The sequence below is a fragment of the Aquarana catesbeiana genome, linkage group LG06 (genome assembly GCF_042186555.1).
Source record: "Aquarana catesbeiana isolate 2022-GZ linkage group LG06, ASM4218655v1, whole genome shotgun sequence".
Classification (NCBI taxonomy): domain Eukaryota; kingdom Metazoa; phylum Chordata; class Amphibia; order Anura; family Ranidae; genus Aquarana; species Aquarana catesbeiana.
Genome location: NC_133329.1, coordinates 98,083,754 through 98,100,729, shown reverse-complemented (window position 1 = coordinate 98,100,729; position 16,976 = coordinate 98,083,754). Strand labels below are relative to the sequence as shown.

At 44.1% G+C, this 16,976-nt stretch overlaps 1 protein-coding gene across 1 annotated transcript in view; it reads right to left on the bottom strand.

The window, feature by feature from the left end:
• Positions 1 to 7,275, bottom strand: part of GRID2IP (Grid2 interacting protein) — a 211,705-nt gene extending 204,430 nt beyond the window's left edge. The window contains exon 1 of the mRNA XM_073636502.1: positions 6,700 to 7,275. Within this exon, the coding sequence (XP_073492603.1) occupies positions 6,700 to 7,275 (576 nt within the window). The remainder of the gene's footprint in view (positions 1 to 6,699) is intronic.
• Positions 7,276 to 16,976: the final 9,701 nt, after the last annotated feature.

The following is a 16,976-nucleotide window of genomic DNA, read 5'->3' as shown; positions in this document are numbered from 1 at the left end:
GATAGATAGATAGATAGATAGATAGATAGATAGATAGATAGAAATGGACTAGGCATGTGCAATTAGTTTCGGTCCAAAATTCGGACAAATGTTTGGTTATTCGGAGATTCGATTGTATCTGAATCTCCAAATGATTTAGTAAGGAATAGTAACGAATTTATTTGAAATTTGTTAAAAAAATTTTGTTTGTTTTTTAACCACTTACCGACCGCCTCATGACGATATACGTCGGCAGAATGGCATGAGTAACGTATGGGGACGTTACTCCCCTCCCACGGGCGGGGGGGGGGGGGGGGGCGCGATCTCGGTCTGCATCGTGGCAAGAGCGATTCCTCCTGAGGGGGAGGCCACTGATTCATGGCCTCTCCCTCACGATCGCCCCTGACGAATGGGAATCTTCCTCTGCTTCTGAAACTGTAAAAAGAAGCAGAGGAAGTGATGTCATCTCTCCTCGTGGAGCCTTTTTGTTCCGGCTCCCGTGGAGAGAAGACATCAATGTGAGTTTGCACCAACAGCACACTAACACCAGTACACATAGGCACACAAATCACCCCCCAATCACACCCCCTGCACCCCCTGTCACAGTGACACCAATAGCAGTTTTAATTTTTTACTGATCACTGGACTGGTGTCATTTTGTGACTGTTATAAGTGTTAGGGCAATTAGTGGTAGGCCCCTTTAGGTCTAGGGTACCCCCATAACCCCCCCTAATAAAGGTTTAACCGCTTGATCGCCCCAGTTAACCCTTTCACCCCCTGTCGCCAGTGTCACTAATCGATCATTTTTCTGATCGCTGTATTGGTGTCACTGGTGAAGCTAGTTAGCCTGTTAATTATTTAGGTTCACCGTCAGCTTTTTATAGCGTCAGGTACCCCATATACTACCTAATAAAGGTTTTAACCTCCTGCTTGCCCCTTAGTTAACCCTTTCACCCCCTGTCACCAGTGATCACCGTATAAGTGTCACGGGTGACGCTAGGTAGCCAGTTAGTTATTTAGGTTCACCATCTGCTTTTTATAGTGTCAGGTACCCCCATATACTACCTAATAAAGGTTTTAACCCCCTGATTGCCCCCTAGTTAACCCTTTCACCAGTGATCACCGTATAAGTGTTACAGGTGACGGTGGTTAATTTGTTTGTTTTTTTATATCCGCCGTTTATTACCCAATAAAGGTTTAATCCCCTGATCGCCCAGGTTTGTTAAGTTTTAGGGTTAGTTAGGGTCTGTGTCACCCCAGGCAGCGTCAGATTAGTGCCAGTACTGCTAACACCCACGCATGCAACATACACCTCCCTTAGTGGTATAGTGTCTGAACGGATCAATATCTGATCTGATCAGATCTATACTAGCGTCCCCAGCAGTTTAGGGTTCCCAAAAATGCAGTGTTAGTGGGATCAGCCCACATACCTGCTAGCACCTGCGTTTTGCCCCTCCGCCCAGCCCACCCAAGTGCATCGATCGATCACTGTCACTTACAAAACACAATACCCATAACTGCAGCGTTCGCAGAGTCAGGCCTGATCCCTGCGATCGTTAACAGTTTTTTTGGTAGCGTTTGATACAGTTGCTGACAGCCTAGGAGCTTTTTTACCTGTGAGTCTCACTAGTGTACCAGTAAATTTAGAGCCCAAAATGGTAAATCGAAGGTACACTAGTGAAGAGGCCTACACGTTTCTGAGCATGACAGATAGTGAAGAGGAAGTCACTCATCTGTCAGATTCAGGCTCAGAATACGATCCTGTAGACCACAGCAGCTCCATGACAGATAGCTCTGACGACGGAGCTGTGGTCTCTGCCAAGGTCAGGCGTACAAGACCACGATCTTCTTCTGCTGTTGTCGTATGGAGCAGAGAAGTACTAGTGCCGCTCATCCTTCTGGTGAGCTGGCAAGCACCAGCGGCCTAGTACACCCTCGTCGTACATCCAGCACTGCAGTATTACGTGGTGATGTGGCGAGTCCCATAAGTGCAGTTCAAGCTGGCGAGGTGGCAAGCACAAGTAGTGTCCCGCTGCCACCAAGAAGACAAAGACAGGCCCGTTGTGCCCATAGTGTGCTTCCTGCAGAATTTGCCAATCCTAATTGGGAGCCCACCACTTCTGCAGCACCCGTACTTCCCACATTCACTGGCCAACCCGGAACTCAGGTGAAAACAGTTGATTTTACGTCACTTGATTTTTATTCATTGTTTTTCACAGAAGATCTCTATAGATCTATTGTGGACCAAAGCAATTTGTATGCTGGTCAATTCATCACCGCTAATACTGAGTCTTCCCTTAACAGAGATTGGAAACCAATTATGGTTTCTGTATTTAAGACCTTTCTGGGCCTATCCCTCGACATGGGCATAGTTAAAATGAGTAAGTTGCGGTCATATTGGTCCACTGACCCAATTTACCATATGCCCGTGTTCTCTGCCTCCATGACCAGGGCACGATACGAGCAGATCTTGCGGTTCATGCACTTCAACAACAATGCACTCTGTAGTCCTCGTGGAGACCCTGGATACGATCGGCTCTACAAAATTCGGCCCCTCGTAAACCACTTTAACGAATGTTTTGCAGCCAGCGCGGATTTATTTATCTTGACAGCAACAGTGTTTGCCTCCATGATACATGGAGTGACTCCAGCACTGTAGGAGGTGATTTCACCACCACAGTTAAAAAAGAGCATATATGCCGAAGCATGGGGGCAGCAGGGGTGGAGGAGCGATTTGCTCCTAACTTTTGGGGCGGATGCCCCCATTCCTCGGCATATATATATTTTAGGCACAGATTGCATTAAAAAATGTTTTATTTTTTACTATTTTTTTTGTATTTGCTTTGCAGGTATGGTATGTCTTACTGTTATACTGTAAGGTTACTTTGTTTTATTGTTAACCATCATTTGCTTAGCAGGTACGCCATTCAGTTGCAGCACGGATTTATTTATCTTGACAGCAACCACGTTTGCTCCTACGATACATAAAACCGTGACTCCAGCGCTGTAGGAGGTGATTTCCCCACCACAGTTAAAATCAAATTGGTGCATGTATGCCCATCATTAGAAGTGGGTGGATGAAGGGAGGTATTCTAATGGTGGGCATACCCACCGTTCAATCTCTTTTTTTCATTCAGCCCACAAGCTGCATGAAGAAAAAGATTACAATATATGCCCAACAAGGACCACCAACGTACTGGTATGTTGCTGGACTTTGAGTGGTTATACCAGAATGATGCCTGCGGGTTTAGGTATCATCTTGGTATCGTTCTTTTCAGCCAGTGGTCGGCTTTCATGTAAAAGCAATCCTAGCGGCTAATTAGCCTCTAGACTACTTCTACAAGCAGTGGGAGGGAATGTCCCCCCCCACCGTCTTCCATGGTTTTCTCTGGCTCTCCTGACCCAACCTGAAAAACAATTAAAAAAATACATTTTTCTTTTCTTTCTTCATTTTCAAAAACAAATGAGAGCTGCAAAATACTCACTATGCCTCTCAGAAAATAGCTTGGGGTGTCTACTTTCCGGAATGAGTTTATTTAGGGGGGGGGGGTTGTGCATGAAATCAAAAATTTACGCCCTTAGAAATCCTGAAGGCGGTGATTGGTTTTCGGGGGCCCCGTATGCGGCTAGGCTCCCAAAAAGTCCCCACACATGTGGTATCCCCATACTCAGGAGAAGCAGCAGAATGTATTTTGGTGTGTAATTCCACATATGCCCATGGCATGTGTGAGCAATATATCATTTAGTGACAACTTTCTGCAAAAAAAAAAAAGTTTGTAATTTTCCCGCAACTTGTGGCAAAATATAAAATATTTCATGGACTCAACATGCCTCTTAACAAATAACTTGGAGCCCCCCTTGCCCCAAAGCACCCCCGCCCCATGTTGAAGGCATGTGACCTGGCATAGTATGGCCTGCCGGGCTGCATGCTCGGATAAGGTTCTGATATGGATTTGGAGTGGTATCCAATGCTGTTTTTTTTTTACATTTTCTATAACTGGCATTGTTTTGTGTACTTTTCAGCTGTCAGTGGGGAAGCCTGCTGACAGCTGATGAGTCATCGGTTGTTAAGGACACGGTGGCCGGCTTCCCGGCCCACTGCTTAACAACCAGCTATTCTTCACACAGAATTTGAATTGGTCGATCATTTCTTGACTGATCCGAATTCAAATCGTTCCAAAAATTTGGAATTTGTTAGAAAATAAATTAAACTAAATTTAACGAATACTAAACGAAACTAAACGAATTCTGAAACCAAATTAGTAGCATAACGAATCTATCCGAAACAAAACAAATTTTTCCGTTCTGCACATGTCTAGTATGAACTGACAGGTAAAGAGATAGATAGGTAAAGAGAATATTTTGAGTTGTCACTGGAATAGAAGTAGAGGAGAAAGTGAAATAAAAGATTGATAAGCTCATCGCTGTGCTGCTTCTCCTCTTACTATCCAATCACAGAACTGGGTGGGTTAAGGATGAACTGGGCTCACATGAAGTGGCTTGAATGTTGGCCATCAGACTGACAGACTGAGGACATCTAGCACACAAAAATAAAAGTACTGCTGGGGAAATCTCTAGATTGATGCTTTATATTGCAGCAAAAGGTAGTTTTGTTATTTTATTTTTTAATGGGCTATTTATATTTATTTTCTGTTTTTTGGCTGGCGTTCAGTTTTAACAAATACCTGGACTCAAATGTATTAACAGGGCATTACAAAGAGCAGACCAATGAATGATGATGATGCAGTAACCCCTCTCAACCAAAAAAGCTTTTGTTTACTAAAGCTCCACTCCAGCCACAAAAAAATACCTTCTATATCGTTAAAGGATATGTAAAGGTTTGTTTTAAAAAACAAAAAACAAAAAAAAAACCATACATGTCATACTTACCTCCTCTGTGAAGTTGGTTTTGCACAGAGTGGCCCCGGTCCTCCTCTTCTGGGGTCCCTCAGTGGCGCTCCTGGCTCCTCCTCTTCTCAAGTGCCCTGTTGGAGAGCTGCTCTCCCTCAGGGCACTCGTGCGGGATCACTCCCATGTCCTGCTGCTGCATCCATTGACACAGACAGCAGGACTCGGCCCGCCCCCCCGGTTCCCGTGTCATTGGATTTGATTGACAGCAGCAGGAGCCAATGGCTGCTATCGATCAATCCAATCAGGACCTGAGACCCTGGCTGGAGCTGGTGTACTCGTGCCCGTCGCTGGAAAGACCAGGTTCAGGTAAGTAAAAGGGGGGCTCTGGGGGGCTGCTGCATCACAGGAGGTTTTTCACCTTAATGCATTGTATGCAAGTTCATGCCACAATATTGTAATTAAAACAAAATCTTGAACTTTGGATTGGATTTTTAAAGCACTGAACATAACACAGATATAAATATAAAAACTCTTGCGTTTTATTAGTACAAAAAACAAGGACAAACCATACAATACAACTTGATTCTAAAAAATAGGCATAAATCAGAATTATACTCATAGCAGGTGTGCCATATATGCACTGACTATTTTTTTACATTATAGAAATTGCAATGCGTTTCAACTCCAAGGAGACTTCTTCATGGGACAAAAGTCTTCTTCATCTTTTGATCCCTGAAGAAGACTCTTTGGAGTTGAAACATGTTGGGATTTCTATGCATGTAAAAAACAATCAGTGCAAAGAAACAGTATGGGACATCTGCTATGATGATTATAATTCTGTTTTCTTAGACTCAAGTCGTATTGTCCTTGTTTTTAACATATTTGTACTAATAAAACACAAGAGTTGTTATATTTATATCTGTGTTATGTTTGGTGTCTTAAAAATCCCATCCAAGATTCAAGATTTTGTTTGTGTTACCTTCTATATAGTTCTTCATACCCACAAAGGATATATATCCAATTTGTGTGCACCATATCCCAAAAACTACCTAGATACTACATAAATACAAACCCAGATACTACCTTGTAAAATTAGTGGTGACATCATCAATGTGCTGTACATGCCTTTGCAGCTCAACCCACTACAGGCTGCTGCCTTGAGAAAGCTACAGGAGGGAGCGGAGATAAGACCAGTCACCCTGCTCAAGGAGAGAGAGCAGCAGTGACCGGTCATAAAACAGGAAGCGTGTCACACTGGATTACTGCACAGACATGGAAGAAATACAGAAAGCAACCAAAGATTGCACATTCTTCTTTTATATTGGCCTCATTCACATGGGCGTATCTAAACATACACCTGTATGAGGATCGTGTATTGCCTGCATGGGATGCACAGGTGTTCCATGCTTCTGCCCAGACAGTCCCATACATTTCAATAGGGATGCAGTGGCTGCGCAGACACAGCTGTTAGTTCCAATTTGACATTGGTGTGAGTGTGGGGGTAAGTGGGTCCCTGAACACAGACAGTGTACGTTCAGGGACCCGCACACACTGGCACCCACATGGATGTCAAATTAGGAGCAGCAGCTAGGTCAATGCAGCTGCTGCGTTCAAATTGATTTGAATGGGACTGCCTAGGTGCATGGAGCACCAGTGCATCATGTACAGGAAAAACACGACCCTGACACAGGTGTATGCTTAGGTATGCCCATGTGGTAAAGTCTTCAAAAATATTTAATTATTCCAGCGTTTTCAGCTTTAAATCACACTAATGGAAAATAATTTCTCATTGACTGCTAATGAGTTGCACTTTGCAAACTTTTCTTTACCTTACTGAACAAGCTCATTATTAGAACGAATTGCTCTTACTTTCTGTTTAAACTCCTGAGCCTTCAGTCTCTGTGTCTGGCTTGTGGTTACTGATCCCCGTCCACTGGCACTATACACTCTGCTGTGTCTCTGTCTTCGGCCAACACACAGAAGGCCCAAGCGGAGAATGTCCTCTCCACTGGAAGAAATCAGTTGGACTGCCTCTGATAAATCAGTCACAGGAATATCATTGATCTCCAGAAGGTAGTCTCCAGCTCTGACCCCAGCATAAGAGGCAGGAGAACCTGGAACCACACTGTCCACCACCAGTGGTCTCCCTCCACTCAGGGCCAAGCCAATCTCCTCTTGGGTTTTCCTGGTCACTTCCACATTCTGAACTCTGGAGATGACCCCGATACTTGGTGGCACATTAAGACACTCCCGGCCAAGCTGTATCAGTGACTCGCAGGACAGAAAGGACACCGGTTTTCCCTCCACTTCCAGAATCTGGTCTCCAGGCTGCAAACCGGCTGCATGGGCGCTACTTCCTGGCTCAACCCAGAGGATGTAACAAGGGCCCACGCCACCCAACCCAAAGCCAAATGTCTCTGGCCAACCTTCATTGGTGACTGGCATCGATGAAACTGCAGAAACAAAAAACAAAGTACTTTACTGCACGCAAAACATTACGGAGAAAGTTATTCCTACTATTCCAAGGAAGCTGCCATCTTGGCCTCTGTTAATCTTCAACTGCCATGGTACTGCACATGTGATCAATTATGACACCAGCCGTTGGATGGTTTGACAGTTTGGTTGAGGACACAACTAATGTGACAGTTACATTCCCGACACGTAAAAACAAAAAACTGTTTTTTGAAACTGTTAAATCAATGAGTTTACTTCCGCTTCAAAGAGCATCTAAAGCCAAAACGTCTTTAATTTAAATAGTGTAGCAAAGAGATAAAACACCCCTGTCAGGTTTTTATTGTTGCCTATGTCCTTAATGGGCAGAGCCAACCTCTCTATTTGTGCTAGTAGGGTGTCATAGTGGCTTAATGGTTAGCAAATATGCCTTGCAGCACTGGGGTCCTTGGTTTGAATCTCAACCAGGAAAACACCTGCATGCACTTTGCATGTTCTCCCTGTGTTTACATGGGTTATCCCCATACAATGGTTTCCTCCCACATGTCAAAGACATGCTGGCAGGTTACTTGGAGGGTATGTATGTGTATACAAGTTGGCTCTGTATGCTAGTCCTAAGACAAGAAATTGGGGAGGGTTGGATATGACTGCATATATTCATACATGCTTTTGTCCTAGTCACCGGGACAAAAAATGAGGAATAACCCATCATCAGAAAAGGTATGGACAGGGCTTTTTTTTCCCAGTGGGAATGTGCGAGAACGCAGTTCCGGCACCTCCAGCAATAAATGCATGTAATGACAAGGAGTGCTGGGGTGTGCTGGGAGGTCTATTGATGCTTGCTGCTGGAGGATCTATTGCCGCTGGTGGGGATCTATTTTTGTGTGGAGGGCTATTGTTGCTAGTGGGAGGTCCTATTTAGCTGGGAGGGATCTACTGTTGAGGGAGATGTCTTTTTTTGCTGGTTTCTAAAGGGTCTATTGATGCTGGCTGCTGCAAGATCTTTTGTTGCTGCTGGGGGTCCATTGTTGCTGGGGTGGTATTCAGTGGCGGGGGAAGTCTATAATTGTATAGGGGATCTATGGTTGTTGGGGTGAGGTCTGTCATAGCTGGAGGGGCGTCTACTGTTGCTGGGGTGGGATCTATTGTTGCTCACTGCACGGAATCTATTTTACTGTCTTACTTATTATAATTAACAAAATCCGTGAAAATCCCTTAGTAGTACAAAATTATACTTGAGTCTGTATTCTCTAAAAGGTGCAGTACTGGGATATGGGCAGGAGGTGGAACCAAGGAACAGTGCTCAGAGGTGAGTAGGGAGCAGAAACGAAGGGGGGACTTCCTGCACTTATTCTCTGAGAAAAAAAGCCCTGGGTATGGAAATCTTCCAATGAGGATACTTGTTGCACTGACAGCAACAAGAAGGGATTTTCCTCCCTTTGGAGACATTTCCTCTCACTTCCTGTTGTCTCTAAGGGACAGGAAGTGAAGAGAAATCTCCCCAATTGGACATAAACAGAAATAAAAACTTAACAAAGGTTTACTCTTTTACAATTCTATCCAAAAAAAAAAAAAACACATTTTGGCTTCAAATACAATTTAAAGTGGTTGTAAAGGTAGAAGGTTTTTTACCTTAAGCACATGAAGACTATGCCTTTTCCTGCTATTTGTTGCTTACGAGTTTAAATCAGTATTTTTTCCTAAAAAAAGCAGAGACCGTAGAGAATAAATTGCAATATTTTTTGTCACACTGTATTTGCGCAGCGGTCTTTCAAATGCAATTTTTGGGGAAAAAATACACTTTAATGTATAAAAAAATTTAAATAAAATAAAATTAAAAAAAAAACAGAGTAAGTTAACCCGATTTTTTTTGTATATTGTGAAAGATGAAGTTAAGCCGAGTAAATAGATACGTAACATGTCATGCTTTAAAATTGTGCACACTTGTGGAATGGCAACAAACTATGGTACTTAGAAATCTCCATAGGCGACTCTTTAAAAAATATTAATGGTTACCTGTTTCGAGTTACAGAGAAGGTCTTGTGCTAGAATTATTCCTCTGTCTCTAATGATCGCGATGAAACCTCACATGTGTGGTTTTAACACTGTTTACATTTGCAGGTGCAACTTACGTATGGATGGGGCGTTTTCGTTTATTTTTTTACACTGTTCCTTTTTTTTTTATCACTTTTGCATAAACATCCCTTGTGACAGTAAAAGGCAGTGACAGGTACTCTTTATGGAGGGATCAACGTTTCTGAATACTTTTAATTTTTGAAAACTGCCGCCGTTGGCTCCCGAGTAAACCGGAAGTGATGTCATGACGTCACTTCCGGGTTACTATAGCCGGTACCCAATCAATGCCAATTCCGGCTTTGTTCGGGTCTCCGGCCAGCCGGCGGACATTACTGGCTGGTCGCTTGGGTCTCTCAGTGGGACAGGAGAGCCCAGGCAAGAAGTGGAAGGCATTGGTTGACACTACAAGAAAGCCGACCGTCGGCTCTAAAAAACGATACCTGAATGATGCCTGCAGCTGCAGGCATCACTCTGGTAAAACCACTTGAAGCCAATGACACACAGGTACGTGATTTGGCAGCAAGTGGGTAATGCATTTTAAACATTAAGGTAAAAAACGTGTTTTTTTATAAAAAAAAGTGTAGCTGCTGACTTTTAATAAACACACACTTACCTGTCCCACAGTCCAGCGGTGTACTCACCCCAGCAGTTTTCTTCCTCTCTCATCCCTCGGCAGCGCCGGCATTTCTAATATGGGCTCCCAGTTGTGACAGCTCGCGGCTTCACAGCTGGGTGCCCACTGCGCGTGCGGCGCTGTGCTCTGTGATTGGTCCCGAAGTCTTCTAGGACCTGTCATATGTCCCAGAAGACTTCGGGAGGGAGGGGGAAGGAGAAGATCCAATTACGATCACTTAAGGCACCGGGTACGGAAGTGGCTGCGGGTACCTGTCAAAACCGGGTACCCGCTCCCCCCTCTATAAAAAAACTCAGTTTCACCATCAGGAGCTGGGGAGGAGGCCTTAAAGCGGAAGTTTCACTTTTGGGTGTAACTCCGCTTTAAATTCGGTTGATTTGTTCAATTCGTATTCAGGATTTATATTTGGAATTCATTTTCTGTCTTTTTCGAACTTCCTTAAAATTTGCTGATTTTTTTCAATTCAAAACATTCGAATGGATAAATTTTGAACCGGTTGAATCGAAAACTTTAGTGTTTTTTTTTTTCTTTTTTTCGATTCGAATGTGGCAAAGTGAACAAACAAAAGAAAAATCTTCATCAAACGATTACAATGACTCTTTAAATCACCTTTGTGACAAAAACAGCATTATTTTGAAATAGTACTCTAATAACACACGCAGTCTTTGATTTCAGAAATATGTTTACAGTTTATGTTTACGTTTACAGTTCGAATTCGACTGGAGTTCTATGTAAATATCGTTTCGAATTTCAATTTGGATGAACTTCGTTTCGTTATTCGGAGCATTCGGTAAATTTTGTTTATACTGTAATTTCGCTTATATCCGAATCTCCGAATAACGAAAAATTTGTCCAAATATTTATTTAGAACCGCATATTGTCAATACTCCTCACATTGGCTCACGCTGCTGTCAATTAAATCCTGTAATGAGGGAGCCGAGGCACACTGTCTGTGCCTATGGATGCAGGTAGCGCAGCTTGGGATCAAGCCTGCAGTTGTACGACCATAGGAAGCAGATTCCTAGGGTGGCACACCAAGAAGAGAAGGAGCCAGTGGCTGCACTGTGCAAAACCATTGCAAAGCGTAGGTAAATATAACATGTGTGTGTGTTTGTTTTATTTAGATAGCATTTACAATAAATTTAAGGGCATCTAGTTCGCAAGGAGTCGTAAGACTTTGAGAATGTTACTTACATAAATGTTTAGCGTGATATCTTGGATCCACGAAAACCCTCCGTACAGTGAAACCATGCTGCTGTTTCATGAGCGGATCTACCAAAAAGTCACTGCTTTTCTTTGTGTATAGATTCCGTTAAGAGGCACCGCCACACCATGTATATCCATAAATTGCTGGCTGAATTATGCAGCGTGGGACAACAAGCCAAATGGATATACAAGTGGAAGGAACAAAGGACTTGCAGTCACTGCAAGCAGCCATACAGAAGATGCTGAAAGCAGTGTAGTGGTGTCTCCCACTTCACAAAACAAAAAGCTTAGGTGGGATTAACAGCTTGACCAGTTAATAAGCTTTATTAATTGGGAATTAAATGCACGGTCACTAACTAAATGTGATTTTGACTAGCAATACAACCACCGTGAGCACTGCTGGCAATTAACCGAGTAGTAAAAGCACGAAGTGCACCAACATTCTGCTTACATCATTTACTAAAAGAAAATGCCATATGCTTATATTCAGCATGATTAAAAACAGCCTTAGGATCTGACAAGCTGTGCCAGCAGAGTGTGTTGTGAACATCCTCAAACTCTATCAAATCTACCTTCAGGGATAGCAAATAAACACACTACAGCTGTCAGTGAATCACAATAGCACTAAACTTTGCTCTATCGTGACCAAGATACTGCCAGCATCTATTCGGTTTAGTAGCTTTCCCCATAAAGCAAACGTGTGACCAGGATATGAACATTCAACTATTTACATACTATACACTTAGCAATCCGTAAACAACCTTTGAAACAAGCTCTCATTGACTTCTGTAGCTACAGGCATGGTGGAGCAATTCATCCTCAAGTTCACAGCAGAAACACTGGTGGCTCAAATTTCTCAGCAGCTTATCTTACTCTGCTCACATCTCCCATCAGAGACTCACCTGCTCAGGTCACCTTGCTCCCCCTTTCCAGCAGGGACTCCACAGCACAATTTACTCTACTCCCCCCCTCCCAGCACGGACACAACAACTCTGCTCCACCACACAGGAGGGACTCAGCATATCAGCTCTCCCTGTGGGAGGGACTCAGCAGATCAGCTCTCCCTGTGGGAGGGACTCAGCAGATCAGCTCTCCCTGTGGGAGGGACTCAGCAAATCAGCTCTCCCTATTGGAGGGACTCAGCAGATCAGCTCCCCCTATGGGAGGGACTCAGCAGATCAGCTCCCCCTGTGGGAGGGACTCAGCAGATCAGCTCCCCCTATGGGAGGGACTCAGCAGACCAGCTCCTTCTATGGGAAGGACTCAGCAGATTAGTTCCCTCTGTTCATCCCACAGGATGGATACAGCAGCTCAGCTCCCTCCTCCTAGCATGGACTCAGCAACCTTCTAATATGTTTTTTTAAGACCTTTTTTCAATATGTTTTTAGCTAACTAAAAAAAAAGGGGGGAGCCTATCTGCTTAGGGAACCCCCTTGAACCATCCCAGCACTAAAGTTGGACTTTAAGGCTTGGGTTCACACCTATGCAGTTTGCTTTTGATCGTTTCTGCAGTGCTTTTTGCTATGCGTTTTGTACATGCAATTTTACTGCGATTTTGCATTATGATTTTTTTTTGCCCAATTTGTTGGGCAGATTAAAATAAATGCAAATTGCAGTAAAATTGTGGTAAAAACGCACTACATGCTTTTCTGCAGCTTCTCCATTGACGTCTATGCATCCTTGTGGCTACTTTTCCAAGAAATTGTCACCTACGGAGATTACAAGATTGGTGACAGAGAGCTGTTAGCGATCATTTTAGCCCTGAAAGAATGGAGAGATCTCCTCAAAGGTACCACTGTGCCGGTTCTCATTATTACTGACCATAAGAATCTCACATTCTTGTCTGAGGCTAAATGTCTCTCTCCCAGAAGGGCACGATGGGCTCTTTTCTTGTCTAGTTTAAATTACATTGTCTCATTCTTACCCGGTACTAAGAATGTGAGGGCTGACGCTTTGTCACAACAATTTTCTTCCAAGATGGATTCGGTTCCAGGTCCTGTGATTTCTCCTGATTGTATTCTGGCTACGGTTCACACCAGTCTCACTTCTCCATTGGGTGACAAAATTCTTGCTGCTCAGGTCCATGCTCTTCGAGAAACCTTGTGACCACTGCTTTGTCCCAGAGAGTCTCTGTACTGCCGTGCTCCAGACTTACCATTCTCCCAAGGCTGCTGGCCACCCTGGGAAGAATCAACTCTTTTGGGCCATTTCCCAACAATTCTGGTGGCCTAGTCTACGTGCTGATGTAACCTTCATAGCTGCCTGTTCCGTGTGTGCTCAGAGTAAGACTCCACGACACCTTCCAGTGGGCCTCCTACAACCCATACCCAATGGAGAGAGGCCCTGGACCCACCTGTCTATGGATTTCATTGTGGAGTTACCCAACTCCCAGGGCAACACAGTTATCCTTATGGTGGTTGACCGGTTCTCGAAAATGTACCATTGTATTCCACTTAAGTTGCCCACTTCTAAGGAACTGGCTTCCATTTTTGCTCGGGAGATCTTTCGCTTACATGGGCTACCCAAGGTGATTGTCTCGGACAGGGGTAGTCAGTTTGTGTCCCGGTTCTGGCGAGCCTTTTGTGCACAATTGGGAATTCAGCTTGCTTTCTCCTCTGTGTATCACCCACAGTCTAATGGAACCGCAGAACGAGCCAATCAGTCCTTGGAGCAATTGCTACGTTGCTATATTTCTGACCATCATAACAACTGGTCAGACCTCTTACCGTGGGCGGAGTTTGCTCACAATAGTGCCTTGAATTCTGCTTCCTGATTGTCCCCATTTATGGCGATCTATGGTTTCCAACTTTCCATGATGCCTGACTCATTTGTTCCGCAGAGTATTCCTGTGTTAGAGGAGCATCTCCGTGGTCTTCTTTCCACTTGGGCACAAGTCCAGAAGGCTTTGCAACATGCTAATGATAGGCACAGACTCCATGCTGACCGCAGACATCTGCCTGCGCCTTCCTACCAGGTTGGGGACAGGGTCTAACTGTCATCTTGCAACCTGCGACTTTGTGTTCCCTCTCTGATGTTCGCACCTCGGTTTATTGGGCCTTTCTGTATTCTTCGCAGGATTAACCCAGTAGCTTACACATTAGACCTTCCTTCTAATATGTGTATTTTGAATGTATTTCATGTCTCCTTATTAAAACCTTTGGTCTGCAACCGCTTTACAACCTCGGTTACTCGTCCTCACCCTGTAGAGGTTGAGAACCATGAGGAGTATGAAGTACAGTCCATTGTTGACTCCCGTAGGTTCCGTGGGCGCATACAGTACTTGGTGCATTGGAGAGGGTATGGTCTGGAGGAATGCTCTTGGGTCTCATCCTCGGACGTACATGCCCCTGTCCTCCTCCGTGATTTCCATAGATGTTTTCCCCTCAAGCCTGGTGGTCCTCCGAGGGGGAGGGGTCATTGAGGAGGGGGAACTGTCAGGGCTGGGCCCTTCCTTCTCAAAGCTGGCCGCTCAGCTGTCAGCTAATTGCCAGCTCCTATCTCTCCACAGTGACTCACCTGTTGATGATATCCTGCTTGTCAGTCCTGCCTACTTAAGCCATCCAGTCCAGATGATCTCTGCCTTCGCCTTGGTCACATCTCTAGAGATGCTCTCCTGTGTTCCTGTTAAAGACTTGCTTGGCTGACATTTCTTCTGGCTCCAGATCCTGCTTGCTCTTCTACTACGCTCATCTCTGGCTCTGTGACGTTTTGGCTTGTCTGACTATCAGTTCTGGTTCCTGAACTCTGGCTATGTTTTGACTATGTTTACTCTGTTTACCTTTTTTATTATTATTAAACAAGTGTGATTTAACTGTACTTCTGTCTCAGTCTGATTCATGGTTTCTGACAGCACCTCTGCACAACCCCTCTATGTTGCATGGACTCGTTTTTAAAATAAGAAATGCAATTATATAGAGGTTGGATTAGAGGTGTAGTGTGGTATAATACATTCTTATATAGGCCTAAACGCCGAAGCCAAAAAGGGCTAACGAAGCAGGAAAGAGTAAGAAAGGGATTTTGTTTCCAAAAGAGGGACAGTTCCTCCAAATGGTGGACATTGGAAGTTAAGTTATATCTATGCCTGCATGATGCCTATGGTTGTACCTCTATACTTCTAATACACTATTTCTGTGGCATTCTCATTCTCCCCACGCTCTTTGGATGAAGCCTTCAGAAGGCAGATTGCATTCTTTGTATACATCAATGTTTCTATTTTACAAGTGATCAAATTATACCTTTCAGGTTTAAAGCAGGGTAGAACTGGCTTTGCTAAGAGGCATGAATGAAATTACAGGTTAGACTGATGGACAGTGGATGCATGTACTGTAGAATCTCGCTAAGGTAAGCATCATTTTACGGGTTTACAGGCAGTTTTAATTTTACTTGCAGGCTGTCTCAACCACCATCCACTCAGAGGAAAATTATAGGATTTGTAGGGCGTTCCGCTATAAAATGCCTCTTCTGAGACCTACACAGTTACCAGCTCAGCCCCGTAGCATCCAACCCAACCCTCCTTCAGCAAGGTGTCTCACAGCTGGGTTGGCCATAATAACAACAAAAGAAAATACAATCTTCTTGTAACGGCAGCAGCAGGTGTCAACCAAACAAGCAACGGCCATAATACCAAGGAGAGAAAATAGAATTCTCTTGCAATAGCAGCAGCAGGTGTCAACCAAACAAGTAATGAAGGTGCATAACCTCTTGTTTGACTTGCAGAACACAGTGCCGGGGCAAAGGTTCCTGTCAGCCACACGAGAATTCATCCAAATTTGAGGACTTCTGGAACCCAACCAAAGATATGTATCAAAAGCTTTAAAATGGAAAAGTCAAGTGAATTTAAAAATGACAAAAATGCTAATGTGTTTAGAATGTTAAGGTCCTAACCATAGCTTTGATTAAGACCTCAACGGTCAAAACGTGTTAGCTTTATTGTCATATTTGGATATACTCGCCTTTTATTTTTACAAACTTTTGATATGGAGCTTTGGCACATTGGCAGCAGTTCCTAATATCAGCAGAAGATTCCAACGCACTATTCCCAATGCACACTTTCCTGTAAAACGGGCTGTATAAAAGTGGGTGCTGAAGTTACCTACGTCTGGAACTGTGAACAATCAGAGCAAGAGTTGTCACTAGCACACTATGAGTCTCCGAAATAGGGTCCAAAGCTTTATTCAGTGATCACATCATTACAGCAACGTTTCAGAGCCATGCAGGACCCCTTGGTCACATGCCTGATGAAGGGGTCCTTCGTGGCTCAGAAAAGTTGCTGTTTGCTGAAGTGATCGCTGAATAAAGCTTTGGAACCAATTTTGGAGACCCATGGTGTGCTGGTGACACCTCGTGCTCTAATATCAGCAGAAGGTGATATTCTGCTAATATCAGCAGGCAGTGCCGAGACAAGGTCTTCTAGTGTCCAGGGCAAAGATGTCAAATGGCGCCCCCCTCCTTCTCTAAGTGTATGAGCATTTTGCATTTTGTGTCAGCAAAAATCCCCTCCCTCCTCTCCAAAAGAAATTTGAGCACTAATCTGCACAATTACCACCGAGCATAAATTCCCTTTGCAAGCCAAAGTTCTCTCCAAACAAAAATTCCCCCTCTTCCAGTACTCCTACCAGCTTGTAGGTATCTCTATGCAGCCCCCCCCCCCACCTCAGATGATACCACAGCGCCCAGGGCAGCTGCCCCTCCTGCCCACCCCTTGTCCCAACCCTGAATGCAGGCACAGAGATATCACTATAAGAGACTTCAGGAGATACAGGGAGGGAAGAATGGTTCA